At 48.5% G+C, this 21,589-nt stretch overlaps 1 protein-coding gene across 2 annotated transcripts in view; it reads right to left on the bottom strand.

Annotated features, from left to right (window-relative positions):
* Positions 1–11,488: 11,488 nt before the first annotated feature.
* Positions 11,489–21,589, bottom strand: part of EDC4 (enhancer of mRNA decapping 4) — a 948,906-nt gene continuing 938,805 nt past the window's right edge. For both annotated transcript variants that reach the window (XM_075325634.1, XM_075325635.1), the window contains one exon: positions 11,489–11,993. In XM_075325634.1, the coding sequence (XP_075181749.1) occupies positions 11,804–11,993 (190 nt within the window). In that variant the 3' untranslated portion in view covers positions 11,489–11,803. The remainder of the gene's footprint in view (positions 11,994–21,589) is intronic.

Raw genomic sequence — 21,589 nt, 5'->3', positions numbered from 1 at the left:
CGGCATCACGGTTGGAGAGGACGTCCTTCTGGCCTCGATTGACGTTGAGGCCCTTTATAGCAACATACCTCACACATTAGGTTTGAAAGCAACCGAATATTATCTGAATACAAGAACGAGGGAATATCGTGATCATAATCGGTTCCTATTGAAATTGTTGGAGTTCGTATTACATCATAACCTCTTTAAATTTGACGGTAAGTACTTCCACCAGCTCAGGGGGACAGCTATGGGGAGCCCTTGTGCTCCCTCGTATGCTAACCTCTTCCTGGGCTGGTGGGAAGAAACCGTCGTCTTTACGGATGGGGACCACTGGTGGCAACCACATATATTATTATGGTCAAGGTATATAGATGACGTTTTTGTCTTGTGGTCAGGGTCCAACGAATTATTTGTGAGGTTTGTAGAGCTGCTCAACGTGAATGAGCTTAATCTTCACTTCACGAGTGAGGTGGACACTAAGGCGCTCCCTTTTTTAGATGTGATTATTGAAAAAGAACCAGATGGCGCTCTCTCCACCAGCACATATCGCAAACCCACGTCAACCAACAATATCTTGAGGTGGGACAGTCATCACCCACTCCCTTTAAGGAATGGCATTCCCAAGGGTCAATACCTTCATCTGAGACGCAATTGCTCAACGATGGAGGCATAACAATCTCAGGCGAAGGATATGACCAGACACTTTGTAGACAGAGGTTACCCTCCTGGGGTATTACATCGGGCTAGGGACCATGCAGAAAAACAAGATAGGACAGTACTCCTGCACGGCTGTGGTAGGAAGATGAAAGAGGAGGATGACATAACTAGACTGATTGGGACTTTCGACTGCCAGAGCGAGCGGGTCCGTAGGGTGCTCTATAAACATTGGGACATCCTTACTCTGGATCCTGATCTTAGACATATGATCTCACAGAGACCGAGCATCACGTACAGGAAGGGGAGGTCCCTTCGGGACAGATTGGTCCACAGTTGTTACACCAGACCAAAACCCCCCGGTACATGGCTAGATAGAGGCATATGTGGTTTCTATAGGTGTGGTGATTGTTCCTACTGCAACGTAATGAGCCCTGCTAAGTCCACCAGGAGCTCAAAGAACGGGAAGGAATTTTTCCTAAGGTCCTTCGCCAACTGTAAGACGATGGGAGTGGTGTATGTGGCCACTTGCACATGCCCCATGGATTATGTGGGTAAGACGAGGAGAGAGTTGCGAAGGAGGGTTGGAGAACACCTCGGTGATGTGCGTAATCAACGGGACACCTCCCTAGGTAGGCACATGAATTGTCATCATGGGGGTAACATTCATGAAGTAAGATTTCAGGTTTTGGAGGTGGTGAAGAAGAATCCCAGAGGTGGTGATTATGACAAGATCCTGTTAAGAAAAGAATGTGAGTGGATCTTCAGAATGGAGTCTGTACAACCTGGGGGTCTAAACGAGCAAATATCATATGCCTGTTTTCTTTGATCCCTGGGGTTGGTTATATGGTACCTGGAGTCTGCTGGCTAGAATCCCGCTATAGGGAGGTAAATTTGATATATCATACATTGCTTTACATATGGCAAGTTATAGATTGATGCTGAGATGGGCCCCCCCCTTCCCTCGCCTCCCAGCCCCCCACCATCCTTCCCTCTTCCTGCACGCACCCCTTCTCTTTGCCATCCCGTTCCCCTTTCATTGTTATTGGTTTTGTCCCGGTCTGGACTATCTGTTTGGCGGTGTCTAATTGGTTGTACAACGTATTGCTATCGGTGAGAGACTTGGGCTGTTATCATCACAGCCCAAGTATGTCTCTTTGAGAAGACTGCTATGTGCACATAGTATGGCCACCAATAATAGACCTGGGCTGAAATCATTATAACTTAAATGTGTGTCTATGAGAGAACCGTTATGGATCATGCAGGGCGACCCCTTAAGTTGCACGGGGTTATGCTTTATGGGATCTAGATGCTCGTTGTTTTTGGGGGTTAATATATCCATACTCCTTCCCCCCCCCCCCGATAGTCTATCGGTGGTGTCACGGTGGGGGAGTGGCTGAGAGAATCCCTTCATCCTCTTTGTTGATCCTTGTTTACCCAATCGGCCTCGGACACCCGTGCGACGTCACTTCCGGTTATCGCTTTGTGACGTCGTTTCCGGGTGACGTTCCGTGACGACACTTCCGGTTCCGCCCTGCGATCTGCGTGTGGAACGCAAGCTGCGTTTCACCGTGGAATACATCAGAGGAGCGTCCCTGGAGACACATCAAATGTGACCCAGTAGGACGAATTACATGAACGGGATACTGGAGGTAACCTCTTCTGTACCTGCACACATTATGTTAAAGATCTTAAGACCTGATCAGCAATGTTTACGAGGGTTTGGCTTATCGTGGATGGGGGTGTGTTGGGTTGTGGGCGGGGAGGGTGGGCTGATTGGCTGGGGGTGGGGGTGGTTCATTACTGGCATGGTTTAAGAGGAGATCCAGGTGCATCGGATCTCCTCCCTTATCCTGACATCATGCTATCCTGAAACCAACTGGCAAGCCTGACATCAAGCCTCCTGATGATCCAAGTCTGGAGAAACGCGTAGAGGCGTTATTGGGGCTAATTTGGGAAGCGCACATGAACCCACCTTACAGATAAGTCATTGACTAACCTGTATGACCAATACTGGTTGATTCATTATATCACACTTGGTATGTTTTATTCCGTATATGGGCAGACTGGCTGTTTAGTATGATGGCATCTGAGGCCAGAATCTGCTCATAAGCCTGCACATTGTTTTTGCACTATACACCATATTGTCTTCCACTCATTAGGCATACCAAGGAGTGATCTTGGATATCAGGTGTATACAATTGTTTTGTGGTATCCAAGGGTGTTTGTGGCTTTATAGGGCCACATATCCATTGTGCTTTTGCTTTTGGAGGCACAAGTGGTATCTCATATTCAGTACATTGGATTTGTTCATCGGTCTGTACTACTGCCCCCAGAACCACCAGTGGCATTTGATGTTGGTCTTTAACCTGAGGTTCATGTGCAGCTGTTCCATTTTTTCTGTCCACTGTGAATGTCTGTACCCTGTGTATGAGCTGTTAACCCTATCTATTTTTCATCACTTTGTTGAGGGTTCATTGAGGGTCATATCAGGGACAGCCACCGTCGAGTGGGGGCGCCATTTTTCGCAGGTATCAGGGTGCCAACCCCCGCGGTAGGTAGTGGACAGGAGGGAGGGTTACTGTAAAGGGCGAGTATCTTATTCTCCTCCCTTTATTTTTCCCTTATGAAATAATTTGCACAAAGGGTGTGGATTTTAATTATTATTAATAAAGTACGTGTTTTTAAGGGTTATATATAGTTTGGTATGCAACACCCCCTTTACATATAATTGTTAACACTGCAATAAAATGTAAGAAGTAGACTGTGGAGACCCATATGTCTGAAGTGGTGTCCTCCCCTCTTCCCACCAGTCCCCAAATGAAAACGCGGACAGGCCTAGATGGGGTGAAAACAGGTCGGTCACAGTTTATTACGTTCATATGTAGAGAAGGGGCCTTCCATGTCATTACGAGCTCGTCGCCGCAACCTTGTCTGCGACCGACTGGCGAGCAGCCAATGAGCGGTTACGACCTTGGCCCCTCTCCGCCTTTTCCGCTGTGACGTAATTTCAAATACAAGGGTTGCATCTATATTTAGTTAACATACAATTATTCTGGTAAGAAAACAATAGAACTAATAAGAGGGTGCTGAGAATATAAGGGAGGGAGGGTGGGACAAAAGTTTCTAGTGGGGCAGCCGGAGGGAAAGAGGAAATCACTGACCCCGGGCACTGAATTTAACCCCTGTAGATGTGGCTGGACCCCCCTTTCCCGTGTGATCCTGTTGGTCAGCTGGGCATCACAATTAGTGGCTCACGTAGGGAGTGGAGGAAAGAGGGGATATGGGCATGACCCTTGCTTCCTTTAGCATTGGTCAGGTGGGCTCCACAGTCAGAGGCACGTTCCTTAAGCAGTACCGTACCTGCCAGACTGTGGAGACCCATATGTCTGAAGCGGTGCCCTCCCCTCTTCCCACCAGTCCCCAAATGAAAACGCGGACAGGCCTGGATGGGGTGAAAACAGGTCGGTCACAGTTTATTAAGTTCATACGTAGAGAAGGGGCCTTCCATGTCATTACGAGCGCGTCACTGCAACCTTGTCTGCGACCGACTGGCGAGCAGCCAACGAGCGGTTACGACCTTGGCCCCTCTCTGCCTTTTCCACCACGGAGGATCATGCATACCACCTACACAGGACTCCGACCCCACCCATCACCTTCAGGGCCTGATCCACGCCGTCCTGTATCCCGGACAACAAAATGTCTTGACCAATGTCCGTAAGGTGCACTCCGTCTGCTCTCAACAGTGCAGAGTTATCGCCTTCCAACTGCTGGTGACGCACCAAAATACCACATCTTTCTCTCATGAATTTTGCCATTCTCGCATTGATCTTTCTCTGTGACCACTCTATGCCGTTTGCATTTTTTGCTCCATGCCATACCGCTCGTGGTACTATCTCTGACCCCCACCCATACTGTATCCGGGAAGAGGTAGGTCAAACGTTCGATGTCCGTCTTCATCACAGTTAGTAGTTCGACCAAATCATTGCCACCAGCATGTATAACCAATACCAACGGCCCCGTGGCCGACCTGGAGATGTCCACCATCTCCGGGAAAACTTGTTGCTATCTTAACCCTCTGATGCCTCTCCAATTGACCTCAACGTTTCTGAAGCCAAGGTTCTTTCCTCCTGGTCGAATCTTGGCTCTTTTAGCTGCCCAGTAAATATAAGAATGAATCAATTGGCCTTTCTGTCTGAATTGGTATCTTTAGTGTGTCTTGGAAGATCCTGTGATCGTGTAGGCCCTGTGCACCTTTACTGAACACAAGGATTAATACCTTGTTGTTGTAATTTTATGTAGACGTAGCCTGGTTAATAAGCAACTGTTTACCGTACACTTCCGGTTTTATTCCGACTATCGGCTTGCGTTCCAGGCTCCTGTCTATGACGTCGGCGGCGCATGTCTGTTGATGCGGCCGACGGGCATGATTGTGACGTCGCGGTTTCCGGCACGGTGTATGCTGGGACTGACGTCACGACGCTGCGGTGGACTTACCGCGCATGCGCGGCCCCTATAAGAAGCGCGGTTTTTCAAATTAACCGGCGCGGCACCTGCAGCTTGGCGTTCTTCCTTGCTGGACGTTATTTGGGGTAAGCAGCTTGGCGTATGATGCTATTCCTCATGTTCGTTTGATTGGATGGGCTGTAATCTATGATTTTCATTCTACAGTCCGTCCATGGGGCAATTTTGACTGTCTATCAGTCCAGTTATTATTACTGATATGACGACTTGTACCCTAAGAAGACTCCCCTGATGATTATTCCTTGAAACGCGTCGGGAGGTACTTTGGTATGGTTCGAGCCAAGTGAAGGTATTTGTGTAGGACCTATATGAGGTCACCTGATTTTGAGCCATATCGTCTTATGCCCTAGAAAAATACGGTAAGGCCGTTTTTTCTGTTTTAATGGTTGCGAACAAATGTTTGATCCTGATGAAGCGACCATCCTAGCTGTGACTATCAATGCAGGTTTGAGTGTGACTTGTATTCATACCTCCTGTAGTGTGTGCCTTGCATGATTTGTTTGGAGGCTGATATTGTACATTCTGCAGCCCCTGACAAACATTTTTTATTCTTTTATGGTGGCAGTCCACCTTTTATCTGCATATCTAATAAATGTTATGTTTTAGGAGTTTTGTATCCTTGTTTTGACCCCATCTGCTATCTATTGCTCTCTTGCCAGGGGGACTCCATTAAGGTTTTTGCTATTGTTACCAGTAAATATAAGAATGACCAACTACCCAGACTGCCGGTCTGCAATCGCCTGTAATAGATAAACGTGTTATTTCAGCAAATCCGGTCTTATATATCTGGCAAAGCAAGCGGACTTCCATCGACCCATTCTCTGCACTTCAGCCTCCGTTACTCCAGCCCTAGCTACCTCAGTGGCTGCCCCGATTCGGAAGGAATGGGTCCTGTATTCCTTCGGATTCTCCCCAGCTTTCGCTAACCACTGATTATACTTTGCTTGAAATTGATACTTGGTAAGAGGGGACCTGTCCGTATGGGAAAGAAAAAATCTGCTTGCGTGTCTTATCAGCGCGTAGTGTTTGACTATTTTTAGTGGGCATTCTGGGCCATCTGTTGAGTTAACCAGGACCCACGTGCCCCTCGCGGTGGGGTCGCATTTTGATTTACGCATGCGAATGCGCAGGGCGTTGCTGCATATGACTAAATCCTCATTGAGTAAACAGTCTTCAGATGCTGTTTTTGAGCGTGGTAACAATTCACCGATGCGCAGCGCGCCGAAAAAAACGATAGCCAAGGCTGCTGATATAAGGGTCACCTCGTATGGAGACTTGCATACTGAGGGGAATATTGCAATCATGTCACGTAGTAATTTCAATGACATGGGGCGACGACATTCCTGACTCGGTTGAAGCCTTTTCCAGCCTTTAATGGCTTGCTTAATGAAAAAGAACTTCGTCACGTCCACCCACCCTGCTAGCTGAAAAAAGAAGGCTATCCCCGATAAATGCCGTTGTGCCGACGTGCCCGACGCCCCTTGTTCTTTGAGCTGAAGCAAAAATTCCGTCGTCACTTCGCTTCTTGCGCGGTCGCAGTTATGAACGGGCCTACCTTGGATTAGTGAACACCACTCCTCCCAAGCCTTACCATAGACCTGCCAGGGAGCCGGTGTTAACGGAGGCACGGATTAAAGGCATCAGTGATTGGCTACTGTGTCCCATAGGGATGGAGGACACGGGATACCTGCTGGATGCACCTTTGGGAAATGGTCTGTGAAGGCCTGCCAATCGGAACATAAAAGAGAGTTAACAAGATTATCGTCTATGTCCGCCGTTAGTCGAGCTTGGCACCAGATGTTGTGTCTCAGGCATAGAAATGCAAGCCTGCGCAACAGAGCCAGTAAGGGCAGCAACGCAGACGACATGTGATTTAAGCTCTTTGCCGTTATCGGATTTTTTGTTGGAAATCGAATGTTCGAGTTTTCCAGCTGATGACCCCATAACTCCACGTACAATACTATTGTGAAAATTTCTAGCAGGGCTGGATCACTCCCCCAGCTTGATGTGGCCCACAGATCCGGCCAGCTGCCGGTACACCACTGGTCCTTGTCAATTGCCGCAAAACTCTTTTTATTACATCCTCCTACCGTGAGCCCTAGGTCCATGCTCGACGTCTCTTTAGCCATGACGCAGGTATGGCCATTGAAGGATTGAAGGAATGTCTTCGAGACTAGTAAGTCTGCCTTCAGCGAGCGAGTGAGCCTGATTCTATGGCCTGGTTGGGAAATGCTCTTTGTTGCTAGTGATAATCTCCGAGAGAAGGCCCTGCTGACCGGCATTATGCGGCTGGCGAATGTCAGCAGACCCAGCAAGGATTGCATCTGCTAGAGGGTAACCTTTTTCGCCTCGCTGAAACCCTCCAGCATATGCAGTGTTCTCTGAATTTTTTCTGCTGGCAGGCGAAAAACCATTACGTTAGGGTCTATCTCAATGCCGAGGAAAGACAAAACGTTACAGGGGCCGACTGTTTTTTCGGGTGATAGCGGGACGCCGAAGCACGGAGCTATAAATTTAAATTTTGTGAGGAGGAGGGAGCAGAGTTTAGAGTGCCGACAAATAAAAAATCGTCGAGGTAATGGATCAGGGAATTACTGCCTGTTTCGTAACGGACTACCCAGTCAAGGAACGAACTGAACAGCTCAAAGTAGTGACATGAAATGGAACATCCCATTGGCAGACACATATCATATTAATAGTGTTCGTTCACCTTGCAGCCTAGCAGGTGGAAGCATTCGGGATGCACGGGTAAATAGGCAGAAAGCCGCCTCTATGTCACATTTAGCTGGCAGGGCACCAGGCCCCGCTGCACGGACCAATTCTACTGCTTTGTCAAAAGACACGTATGTTACCGATGCTTCTTCTGGGGGGATCCCGTCGTTAACTGAAGCGCCTTTTGGGTGGGACAGATGATGGATTAGCCGATACTTCCCGGGTTCCTTTCTTGGGATAATACCTAACGGGGAGATCCTGATATTTTGAAAAGGAATTGATAGAAAGGGGCCTACCATTCGGCCTAGTTTAACCTTGTTTTGAATTTTTAGGTGCAAGATGTCGGGGAATTCGCGAGCGGATTTTAAGTTATTCGCCAGGGTTGGTGTTCTACTAAGTTTGAAGGGGATAATGAAACCGTGTGTAAAGCCAGAGTGCAATTGCCTTGCAGCTTCTTTATAAGGGTAGAGGTTTAACCAGGGGGCCATTGCGGTTACGCTCACCGGGGTTCTGCCTTGTGGGCACCCTGTTTTCTGGACGGGTACACCTTACCGTTGGGTGTCGTCCTCCACAAGCGGAGCAGTCGTGTCAATATCTGCACGACGCATGGAAACGGCAATTTTCCTCATTAAATAGCCAGCAGGGCCCGTTTTTTCGTACGACCACTGAGTGTTGGGCTGCGGGGTAGCTAGTGGTCGTAGATGAAAAGGGGGGCTGCTTCTGTGACAGCATTAGACGTAACCATACGTCTGTCGCTTTAACTCCCCAGCCTAGGCTGGGTTGCAGGGCCAGCCGCCTGCGGAACTCCTCGTCATACCGCCGCCAGGCTGATCCACGATGGGCCTTGTATGAGTTATATATCAGATCCTGATATATATATATATATATATATATATATATATATATATAGCTCGGATCAGCGTTCCGGATGCTTCTGGCCCATAATACAGCCTAAGACTGCGAAAGCTTGTAGCCAATTATTCATCGTCTGCGCTACTTTCGGTCTATTTCTGTCGTATGAACGGTCGTTTGTCCTCCTTTCTTTATCTATCATCAGTTGGTCGGGAGATAAAAAGGGCCATATGTCAATATAGTCATTATTCCAAATTTTGTCTCTTGTCTCTTGATCTACGTGGGCACCTAGGGGGCTAATACCGCATAAGAACGCGTCCTTGTGAAGGCTCGCTAGCTGAGGTGTTGCTTTATCTTCTGGTGTAGCGCTAGAGCGCATCAGCTGTTGAATTAATGCCTTAATGGTTGACGCTACCTCGTTCCCTGCAGTGTTATGCTCGATATTATGTACAGTGTCGAGAGCAATGGCCTCGGAGAACTCACCGCTGTGTGATGCAAGAAGAGCGACTCCATGTGATGGAAAGACTCCGGCTCCCACTCGATTGATGGACGGAGGAGCGACTCCAGGTGATGGAGGGACTCCGGCTCCCACTCGATTGACGGACGGAGGAGCGACTCCAGGTGATGGAGGGACTCCGGCTCCCGCTGGGATGATGGCTAGAGGAGCGACTCGTGGTGATGAAGGAACTCCTGCTTGGATGATGGTCTGGTAAATTTCGCCGGACGCCCTGGGAGATGACCGGTCTCCCTGGCTGACAGCCATGGATGCAGCTCGTGACAGCTGGCGTCTGTCGAGAGGCCGGGCTTGTCTATCGGGACTCTCGAAAGTGTCAAGCCATTGTGATGATGACGGGGAACGCCGTCTAGAGGACCGTGATCTGTGGCGGCTCCTATGGGAGCTGTGTCTCCGGTGGTAATGTGGGGATTGCCTTTTCGAGGGAGGTGGGGAATAGCGTCGGGATTCGTCGGAGGAGGTTGGGGAGGACCTGCCGCGCCTATGCCTATGCCTGCTGTGGTTATGGGTGCGCTGGGGGGCGACCAAGGGGACATTATAACGTGTACTAATTGTTTCGCAGGGCGGGTTATGGGCAGTAACTAAGTGGTTTCCGCTGGTTAATATTGGGATGTGCACTGATTGGGGAGAGTTAGTGGGCATTATGTGATTACTGGTGTACTGAGCATTGCTGGTGGGCATGAGTGGTAGTATGGGGGCATTGTATGTCTGTTAAGGGCTGTGTGAGGAGGGGCTGTTAGTGAGGGTGTTGTGTGTGTCAGTGGTGATTGGTGCACGGTCACTCTGTGTAACGTTATAGCCCTGATACAGGAAGCTCTCATCGGTCATTGGAGACCGAGCAGAGCAACCCGCAGCTGTAGCCAGCACACTGGTGATCTCCGCTTCCTGTGTAGGCATCACACCGGAGCCTGCCGGAGGGGCGGAGCCTGTAGCAGGGGAGGTGCTCGCCTGCTGGCATTGCAACAGGGGAGTGGGCAGTGCCCGGGAATGATGCTGCATGGTGGGCGGAGCCAGGATGCTAGGCCTGGAAGAGGAGGCGGTGACTTGTCTCCTGGCTCTGGATCTATGGAGGGTGCGGGGCGCTTCCACGTGGGGCACTGCTTGTCCTGTCCGGCGCCGGTGATGCTGGGGTTCACCGGTGACCCGGAGGTGCTGTGGGGGGCGAGAGCAGCGCTTGGAGCGTCTGCCTCCCTGGGCCGGCAGCTCCCTTGGCTTGGTTTGGGCTGAAGGCCACGCTGCAGGCTGCGTGTGCAGGAGGCTGGCGACTGGCTGGAAGGATGTAGGATATGTGGATGGGATCCCGGGGGAGGTGCTGGAGTGTGTTTTGTGTGGGAGACTAGCGAGCACTCAGGCTGAACTATGGGGAGGTCAGGAGGGGCTGCTGGGGGGAATAAGGATGACTGTGCATGCTGATCTATGGGGAGGTCAGGAGGGGATGTGGTGGGGGCCAGTGAGGCTGAGGCCTGTGTACCCTGATCTATGGGAAGGTCAGGAGGGGATGTGGTGGGGGCCAGTGAGGCTGAGGCCTGTGTAGCCTGATCTATGGGGAGGTCAGGAGGGGCTGTGGTGGACGGAGTCCCAGGGATGGATAGTATTCCCTGAGGAGCCGGAGAGGGCGCAGGGAGGGGAGCGCTGAGGCCAGTAATAAGGGCTTGGAGCCAGTGCTCACCTTCCTGTGCCGCTCTCCGCCTCAGGGCCCCCATCAGGGGGTCAGCCATGACAATAGCCTCCATGGGGTCCTCAGGAACAAAAGGAGACAAAAGCTTCTAGTGGGGCAGCCGGAGGGAAAGAGGAAATCACTGACCCCGGGCACTGAATTTAACCCCTGTAGGTGTGGCTGGACCCCCCTTTCCCCTGTGATCCTGTTGGTCAGCTGGGCATCCCAATAAATGGCTCACGTAGGGAGTGGAGGAAAGAGGGGACATGGGCACGACCCTTGCTTCCTTTAGCATTGGTCAGGTGGGCTCCACAGTCAGAGGCACGTTCCTTAAGCAGTACCGTGCCTGCCAATCAAAATGTCACAAATATCCTTGAATGGCATAAAAACAAACCCCTCTCTTAGCAAAAAGTAAGCTCTCTCACAGCTCTATCGACCAAAAAATGAAAGTTATGGAAAAGGCCAGAATTTTTTTTTTTTTTTAATTTCTGATTTTCTTTTATCACCACTAAAATAAAATAAAAAAAATGGACACGGTTGATAACACCATAATCATGCTAACGAGGAGATTCAATTTCCAAGTCATTTTACCACACAATGAAGATTGTTCAGGTGCGAAAAAGAAAATTTATTAGATATACTGTACATTTCACATGATCTAAAAACACATCTAAATACGGTAAGCTGTACTGCAATTTTACAATAAAGGGAATATAAACATTTTAAAATTCAGCCAATAAAGATATTCAATCAAGACTGAATTTGTGGCTTATTTTTGCTACAATCACAAGGAATTTCCCTCCACTGTATGCTGTGTAATGTATAAACAAGTACAGTTTATTATAAAAAAAAAAATCTTTTTTTTACAAATCAGATGAGTTGTTGAAAGACTGTACATAGGAAGGAGTCTAATTAACAGAGGAGACTAGCCCCTGAAGCATAATCATTAGTCGTCTTGCCGCCTTATGTAAAGAGGTATGAGACTCCACTTGCAAGAACTGGAACAGTTTCTGCCGCACTTGACTGATGATATTTCCCAAGTGATCTCTCGTCACAGGGTCACTATGATCAAGATGCATTACAGCTTCTTCCAAGTAACTACAAAATAAAAATGCCGAAAAACACAAAAAGTTCATACAAACTGTAAACAAAACACTGAATTATAAAACATTATTGGTAAATCTTGAAAACCTGACTAGCCTTTTCTGGTAGCTGCTTGGCATGCTTAGTCTTTCTGCAGCAGATTTGCAATGAAATTCATTATTAAAATCACACTTACAAGTTTTGTCTGATGCTCTGCAAAGGGTGAAATGCATAAAAAATGTGTGGCAACTGACAACTGGCAAATTAGAATCCACAGCATTTTGGACTTGTCCAATCTGAAGTAATAATCCTGAAGTCACTATGTGACTGAAAACTTAGGAATCCTCTCAGTGCGCTGTGAGGATTTGGCGCTATGAGGATTTGGCGGTTTCTGAGCCACAAATGGTGGTCACATGACCACAATCGAGCTATATTCATGTTCCATGGCATAACCCAACTAGTAGGTGGGGCCACACTCCACATGAATGAATTGAGCAAGGCTGCGCCCACTGGCTGGCCACACCCATTAGTCTGATGCGCCCACTCAATACACTTGTATTGAGTGAGGATGCAAACTATTTGGGTTCTGGACAGGAACATGAAGATCGTACATTTGCGGTCATATGACCGACGTTCCCAGCTCATAAGGCTAAGACCCCACTTTGCTTTTTACCTGCTTTTTCAACTGCAGCGTTTAATGCCAAAATGGATGTGTTCTGCTTTTCAAGCTTAGTCTATGGGAATTTGGATTTCTAAACCCCACTATTTTTGGGTAAAAACTCAGCTTTGACATGTCAATTGTTTTTGCCATTTGCGTTTTGCACTGCAAAGCTGAGTTTTTGCCCAAATTTCTGCCACAAAAATGCTGCAGTTTGAACTGCATAGTGGGGTTTAGAAACCCAAATTCCCATAGACTTTGCTTGAAAAGCAGAACACATCCATTTTGGCATTAAACGCTGCAGTTGAAAAAGCAGGTAAAAAGCAAAGTGGGTTCTTAGCCTAAAGAGGTGAATCCTCACAGCGCATAGTACAAGCACGAGGAGGATGCATAGCGTGCCTGCAGACTTCTCACTTTAGACCAGGAAACTACTTTAACAGCCATGTTGATTTTTCTTGTATACGTATGAGATTTTTGAAGGCCTCTCTCACTAATTATCCTGTAAATTACCAGATTTTTAGTTCAGAATAAGCGCTATAATTCTGCCATGTGTGCATTCTATTTCCATCCAAAGTGAATAAACAACTTGAATGAAATTGTAGTGCTTCAAATATTTCTTCTTGGATTTAGGTGGGTCCTGAGTTTGATTAAAAAAAAAAACAAAAACAAAAAACAAAATCACAGTTTTATGAGCAGGAAATCATAACTGAAGGATTAGTAATCCTGCTACCAAGCAGTCTAACTATTCATGAGCTCTGTATATCCCTGTCTCCACCCATTACCTTTCTGCTACGCACAGTGTACACAGAAAGATGTCAATCAGTGGTGTGGGTGGGGTTATACAGAGCTCAGCATTTTGGAGAACTACTTCTACAGCAGGTCAAGTTTTTAATAAAAATTCAGCACCAAGTAAATAAGTGATACATCACTGGAATTATGGTCTGTGCTGCCACATCATGCGGCTATCAGTTGGGGTACCAAATACCTGTTGACAGATGTCCTTTAAACTAAACATGACAAAAGATACAGTAGTGCTTGGCAGTGTTATTAATTCAGTATTCTCAAGAAACTGATTCTATTACTTAATAATTTTGAAAGCTTAGTCTGTTATGCCACCAAGGCCTCCGTCAAATGTCCATTTTCACATATGTCTTTTATCTTTGGTTTCCATGAAGAGTAAATGAACCCCATTGTAATCTATGGAGCTCTTCACATACACTTTTTTTTTTGCATCATAGACTAAAATGATTGAAATAGGTCTATGGGTACAGTATGTGAAAATCTTGCAAAGCCTTGGATGATATCAGTATGCTATCCATATACGGCCTGTAATTAACACTGCAATGTTATGAGAAGCTTTACAATATAATCAGTTAGTGATATTCATGTATGAAAAAATAAATGAAGTAATAAGTGTCAATAACTCAAATACTGACCAAACGTAGATGAAACGCGAATCCAAAACACTGATGAACAATGGTCTATGTTGTTGCACACATACAAAAATATCACGGATGTCAGTATGAGGTCTTAAAGTAAACCTTCCAACACTATGGATATTTAAAACTGAACAACTTATGACAAAGTGCTTGATGAGATAAATATAAAGTACTTTCTACATTCCTCAACATTAGCATTGTAACACCAAGAAGGAAATAACATGGAATTATGCAATTCACAGTATAGATAGACATGTTCAAGATATGCAAATTATGAAACAAGTGTAAACAAAATTTTAACAACATCTCAATTTATTCAGCATCAAGTATAAGCATAATGAACCATAACACTTTGGAATGCTATCAATGAGATTAATAATAGTTTTCTGAATAACGATGTACCTGATCTACTCAATGGGAGACAAGTCTAGAGACAGCAGGTTACGGTATCATGTTTAGACCACACAGGGTGCATAATGTAGGATAATAATACGTGGCCTGGTTTTATGTGGAAAAAAGCTCCTAGAACACTGAGAAAATGGCCATATCACTGGATGACTGACCAAATCAATGTAATGTTGAGCTGTTAGTGTAACTGGAATGAAGACTAGTGGGGTCCACCTACAAGACAGATGTTTGGTGAGTAGTGATGAGCAAGCACTAAAATGCTCAAGTGCTCGTTACGCCAATCAAGAAAGTCGGAAGGTAGGATGGGCTCAATTCGAGAACAGTATGGGCAACATGCCTTGACACATCTGAATCCTAGGTCGCTGCTGGGAACAATGTTGTCAGAGTATTCTGCTACTTTTAGGGTATGTGTGCATGCTGCGTTCTGTAAAGTGCAGAAAAAAAATGCACCCTCTGGCAGACTGAACAACTGTAAACACTGCCTTTGACAAAAAAAAATGCATCCAAAACGCATGCATTTTGAATGAGTTTTGAATGCATTTTGAATGCATTTTTGACAGTGCAATCCCACTTGGCTCTGCTACATCCCCATAGAGCATGGCTGGCTGCGAGACAGAGCTGCGCGATCGAAATAAACTCGGATGAACTTTACCCGACTTCATTGTCACCGCGCGGCTCTGTCTGTGTGCCGCGGCCTGATTTGCGGTCACCGGAGAAGGACTCACCGGTGACCACAAATCTCCTGAGTGACTAAAGAGAGCCGCACGATCAGCGGTGTCATAACTCAGGTTACCCGCGGCCAGCTGGAGTCCTCCACTTGAGACCGCAAATCAACTGAGTGAGGGCACCGCTGATCGCGCAGCTCACTTCAGTCCTTCAGTCACTCGGGCGACTTGCTGTCACAGTTGGAGGATCCAGCAGTGGCCGCGGGTAACCTGAGTGACGTTATCTCTGATAGCACGACTCACTTCAGTTGCTGCGTGCAGCTCACAGAGAGCAGTCGTGGTCTGTGGCCGCTCGCTGTCAGCTTCCGATGTAGCAGAGCTGAAAGCATCGTGGGACCTCGTGTGGATTACGTCGGACCTGAGGACTGTTTGGGGATTAATAAAGTGGTGAAAGAGGGTGGGTTTTTAGTTCCTAATAAAGGATTTTTTGGGTGTATGTGTTTATTTTCTTTAACTTACAGATTAATCATGGGGGGTGTCTCATAGATGCCCACAATGAATAACCTAGGACTTAGTAGCAGCTATGGGCTGCCATTAACTCCTTATTACCCCGATTGCCACCGCACCAGGGCAATTCAGGATGAACCGGGTACAGTCCAGAGACGGTCGCATCTAATGGATGCAGCAATTCTGGGCGGCTGCTGGCTGATATTTTTAGGCTGGGGGGCTCCCCATAACGTGGGGCTCCACATCCTGAGAATACCAGCCTTCAGCCGTGTGGCTTTACCTTGGCTGGTATCAAAATTGGGGGAGACCGCACGTAGTTTTTTTTTTAATTTATTTTACTGCACGATATAGATCCGCCCACCGGCGGCTGTGATTGGTTGCAGTGACATAGCTGTCACTCAGCGTGGGGGCTCGTCTGAATGCAACCAATCATAAGCGCCGGTGGGTGGTGGAAGCAGTGAATACGAGATGGAATAATAAGCAGCTGGCATTTTCAAAAGCTGGTGAAGTCGCTGGACCTTTGTGTCAGCTGTGCAGCGCTGCGCCGGTGATCGGTGAGTATGAAGGAGAGAGGGAGAGACCGACCGACCGAGAGAGAGACCGACCGAGAGAGAGACCGACCGAGAGAGAGACCGACCGACCGAGAGACCGACCGACCGAGAGACCGACCGACAGACCGAGAGAGAGACCGACCGACCGAGAGAGAGACCGACCGACCGAGAGAGAGACCGACCGACTGACCGAGAGAGAGACCGACCGACTGACCGAGAGAGAGACCGACCGACTGACCGAGAGAGAGACCGACCGACCGAGAGAGAGACCGACCGACCGAGAGAGAGATCGACCGACCGAGAGAGAGACCGACCGACCGAGAGAGAGACCGACCGAAAGACCGACCGAGAGAGAGAGACCGACCGACTGACCGAGAGAGAGACCGACCGACTGACCGAGAGAGAGACCGACCGACTGACCGAGAGAGAGACCGACCGACTGACCGAGAGAGAGACCAACCGACCGAGAGAGAGACCGACCGACCGAGAGAGAGACCGACCGAGAGAGAGACCGACCGAGAGAGAGACCGACCGACCGAGAGAGAGACCGACCGACCGAGAGAGAGACCGACCGACCGAGAGAGACCGACCGACCGAGAGAGACCGACCGACCGAGAGAGAGACCGACCGACCGAAAGACCGACCGAGAGAGAGAGACCGACCGACTGACCGAGACAGAGACCGACCGACCGAGAGACCGACCGACTGACCGAGAGAGAGACCGACCGACTGACCGAGAGAGAGACCGACCGACTGACCGAGAGAGAGACCGACCGACTGACCGAGAGAGAGACCGACCGACTGACCGAGAGAGAGACCGACCGACCAAGAGAGAGACCGACCGACCGAGAGAGAGACCGACCGAGAGAGAGACCGACCGAGAGAGAGACCGACCGACCGAGAGAGAGACCGACCGACCGAGAGAGAGACCGACCGACCGAGAGAGAGACCGACCGACCGAGAGAGAGACCGAGAGAGAGAGACCGACCGACTGACCGAGAGAGAGACCGACTGACCGAGAGAGAGACCGACCGACTGACCGAGAGAGAGACCGACCGACTGACCGAGAGAGAGACCGACCGACTGACCGAGAGAGAGACCGACCGACTGACCGAGAGAGAGACCGACCGACTGACCGAGAGAGAGACCGACCGACTGACCGAGAGAGAGACCGACCGACTGACCGAGAGAGAGACCGACCGACTGACCGAGAGAGAGACCGACCGACTGACCGAGAGAGAGACCGACCGACCGAGAGAGAGACCGACCGACTGAGAGACCGACCGACCGAGAGACCGACCGACCGAGAGAGAGACCGACCGACTGACCGAGAGAGAGACCGACCGACCGAGAGACCGACCGACCGAGAGAGAGACCGACCGACCGAGAGAGAGACCGACCGACCGAAAGACCGACCGACCAAGAGACCGACCGACTGACCGAGAGAGAGACCGACCGACCGAGAGACCGACCGAGAGAGAGACCGACCGAGAGAGAGACCGACCGACCGACCGAGAGAGAGACCGACAGACCGACCGAGAGAGAGACCGACAGACCGACCGAGAGAGAGACCGACAGACCGACCGAGAGAGAGACCGACAGACCGACCGAGAGAGAGACCGACAGACCGACCGAGAGAGAGACCGACAGACCGACCGAGAGAGAGACCGACAGACCGACCGAGAGAGAGACCGACAGACTGACAGACCGACAGACAGAGAGACCGACATCAACAGAGAGACCGACATCAACAGATAGAAAGACCGACATCAACAGAGAGAGACCGACATCAACAAAGAGAGACCGACATCGACAGAGAGAGACCGACATCGACAGAGACCGACAGAGAGAGACTGAAAAACCTGCGTTGTTTGTCAAAAAAGCATGCAAAACGCAACAAAAATGCAGTGCAAGTGCACAGCTAAACATTTTGGTTGCGTTTTGACACACCTTATTGATTTCAACGGGTGGAAAATGCAACCAAAACGCACAACAGAAGTGGCATGCTGCTTTTTTAAACGCATCGATTTTGTAAAATATTTGGCATCCAAAATGCTGCGTTTAAAAAAGCAAAATGTGCATTGAATTTGCTGACTTCTCATAGACTTTGCTGGGGAAGCACAACGCCTGATTTTGACAATCATACACTGTAGTTTTAAACGCAGCCAAAACGCAGGAAAAAAACGCAACGTGCGCACATAGCCTTATGGAAAGACAAAAAATATAAAGCCAAAACAAGTGATGACCTGCCAATCACACTCCCTGTTGCGGGTAAAGGAGTGGAAGTTCAGCGTGAAAAACCATGTGTGACTGCTGTCCCCACAGTCACAGAGGATGAAGAGCACGCAGATGCACTTGATGGGGCAGGCGGTGGTTGCACAGGCACGCTAGGCCGCATTGTAGCACAGTGAAATTCACATTGCGACTTATGCTTCATTTTAAGTTGTGTACAGGGTGGGCTACCCAGTATGCAGCAAAACCAGTCACAACAGGAAAAGGACTCTAGGCAGTTGGGTTGATAAATGATTGTTTAACTTTACCAAAACAAACAATAAGAACCATGCATACAATTTAAATAATAGAACAATCTATTCTGTTGCCTACTACCTGCTAATCCCTCTGTGTAGCAGTAATTGTGTGTTTGTGTTTGTGTGTGTGTGTGTGTGTGTGTGTTTGAACACGACTAAAGCTGGTGTCACACACAGCGACAACGACAACGACGTCGCTGCTACGTCACCATTTTCTGTGACGTTGCAGCGACGTCCCGTCGCTGTCGCTGTGTGTGACATCCAGCAACGACCTGGCCCCTGCTGTGAGGTCGCCGGTCGTTGCTGAATGTCCAGCTTCATTTTTTCGTCGTCACTCTCCCGCTGTGACACACACATCGCTGTGTGTGACAGCGAGAGAGCGACGAAATGAAGCGAGCAGGAGCCGGCACTGGCAGCTGCGGTAAGCTGTAACCAGCGTAAACATCGGGTAACCAAGGGAAGTCCTTTCCCTGGTTACCCGATGTTTACGCTGGTTACCAGCCTCCGCTCTTGCTGCCAGCGCCGGCTCCTGCACTGTGACATGTGGCTGCAGTATGCATCGGGTAATTAACCCGATGTATACTGTAGCAAAGAGAGCAAGGAGCCAGCGCTAAGCAGTGCGCGCGGCTCCCTGCTCTCTGCACTGTGACATGTAGCTGCAGCACACATCGGGTTAATTAACCCGATGTGTACTGTACCTAGGAGAGCAAGGAGCCAGCGCTAAGCGCGGCTCCCTGCTCTCTGAACATGTAACACAGCGACGTTATGATCGCTGCTTCTGCTGTGTTTGACAGCTAAGCAGCGATCATAACAGCGACTTACAAGGTCGCTGTTACGTCACCGAAAATGGTGACGTAACAGCGACGTCGTTGTCGCTGTCGTTTAGTGTGAACCCAGCTTTACTAGTGGAGCATCACAAGAGCTTCCAAGTTATCTACCTAAACATAGTCAAAACACATTACCCCCCCTGAATACCCTTGTTAGCTGAAGCCTCACAGATAATGCAGATGATAACAGTGTGAATGCAAACCACACAGCTCTGCAACACAGTCATGGAAATCTTGAAAAGCAACAGTCAATGCAAACATGTGTTGCTGTCCCTCTATGATTTAAACTGTACGTGAGAATTTGACAGTGCAGAGGCAGCAAGTCTTATTGTCTATATAGTCGGCCTACCCAGAACAGATATGTGTTTTGCTAATAAAACAAAGTGTTGCGTGCCCGCATTATTGTCTGGGCACAGCCTACCGTACCCGGGTACTGTGATGTCCAGTTGCCAGAAATACAGACTTTACGCTCCTCTCACGGTAAGCAGTATAGACAGCACCGTAAGAATGTTGGTCTGTGGCACAGGATGCTGCTCACTGACGTTACAGTGCTCATCATCAAAGTACAACATAACTCCCCTCACAATTGAACGAACTGTTTCCGCGGTGGCTCCTTGCTGTAACACACACCTTTAGCTTTTCCTTCTGTTCATAGACAGCATCTCCAAGTCCACACCCGAAGAGCAATTTTATATTGCTATAGTGACCAAAGGCAGATCCAAAAAAACAGCAGCCCCTTGTGTGTAGTCTGCAACAATGCATGCAATGGATGGCAAATAAGCATATTGCGTTGACAGTTGCTAAAGCTGAGCAATACACCTTCACGCTGTCAATTCATATCCATGTGACACTTCATGGAGGAACTACTCAAAGGTGTGAGTTTTTGCCTTCTACTTACAGATTGTTGACAAATCTTACAGATTCCATGACTTGGGTGATCCTTTGCGATGTCCAAAAATTCACAGGCTAGGAAAGGCTTACAGCCCATGCGACCTGCATAGCCAACACGACTTCTGCTCAGAGTCAAAGTTGTGGTCCAGGATTCAGTTGTTGACGTGCTTCCAGTACTTTGTCTCTGGCCAGGAAGACGCAACGTAACCTCGTCGTCAGTAGCATCCTCCTCCACCTCCTCTGCTGACCTCATCGACTGGCTGACTTTGGTTTGACACTAAGTGTGGTCTCCAACCTCATCAATAACCCTGTGTGTTTTCATTCCCCTCGTCCTGAGTCCTCCGAGACAACCTCTTCCTGCCCTGACCGAATAGTAAAGTTATCATTCCAATCAGGTATCTGTGCTCCTCATCATGTTCCCCATTGTCTCCACCAGGAAGATTTACTTTTTGGAAATGACAGTGTAGATTAGGCTCAGCACCTTCTTCATCGGGGCCTGGATCCCACTCACAAAGCTTCTGGCCATCTGCGCAGATCATTTCCCCTGTCTCATGGAACTCGCTACCTCAACACGTCAGATTATCTGCTACACCCGCAAGCTTCAAACTGAATCTGAAAACTCATCTGTTCAGAAATGACTATAACCTTCAATGACACGACCACCATACGTACTTGACGCTCAACCTAAACCACTCCTACTGTCTCCTCCCAAAAATCCTTTAGAATGTAATCCTGCAAGGGCAGGGCCCTCTTCCCTCTGTACCAGTCTGTCTATAGTTACTTGTATATGTATTCTGTATGTAACCCCCTTCTCATGTACAGCACCATGGAATCAATGGTGCTCTATAAATCAATAATAAAAATAATAACTTCCTTGTCTGTACTCATTGCAGCTTTGGAGCAGACCTCTGATTCCCATGCTATAGTGCGACTGAACAGCTATGCAAACTCAACCATCTCTGTTACCCCATACTCAGCAGGGCTGGTGGAAACTTGAGAGCTGTTAGGAAGCAAGTGCGATTGGATTGACACCACAGAGGAATGGAGTATTTGGGATCTTGAAATTGGGGTGGAGGAGAGGCCACTTTATGGAGCACTTCAGATCCATTGAAGCAGCTGCTGTTTTGGCCTCATCTA

The sequence above is a fragment of the Anomaloglossus baeobatrachus genome, chromosome 10 (genome assembly GCF_048569485.1).
Source record: "Anomaloglossus baeobatrachus isolate aAnoBae1 chromosome 10, aAnoBae1.hap1, whole genome shotgun sequence".
NCBI lineage: Eukaryota > Metazoa > Chordata > Amphibia > Anura > Aromobatidae > Anomaloglossus > Anomaloglossus baeobatrachus.
The sequence above is the reverse complement of the archived record's forward strand: the minus strand, read 5'-3'. Positions and strand labels throughout refer to the sequence as shown.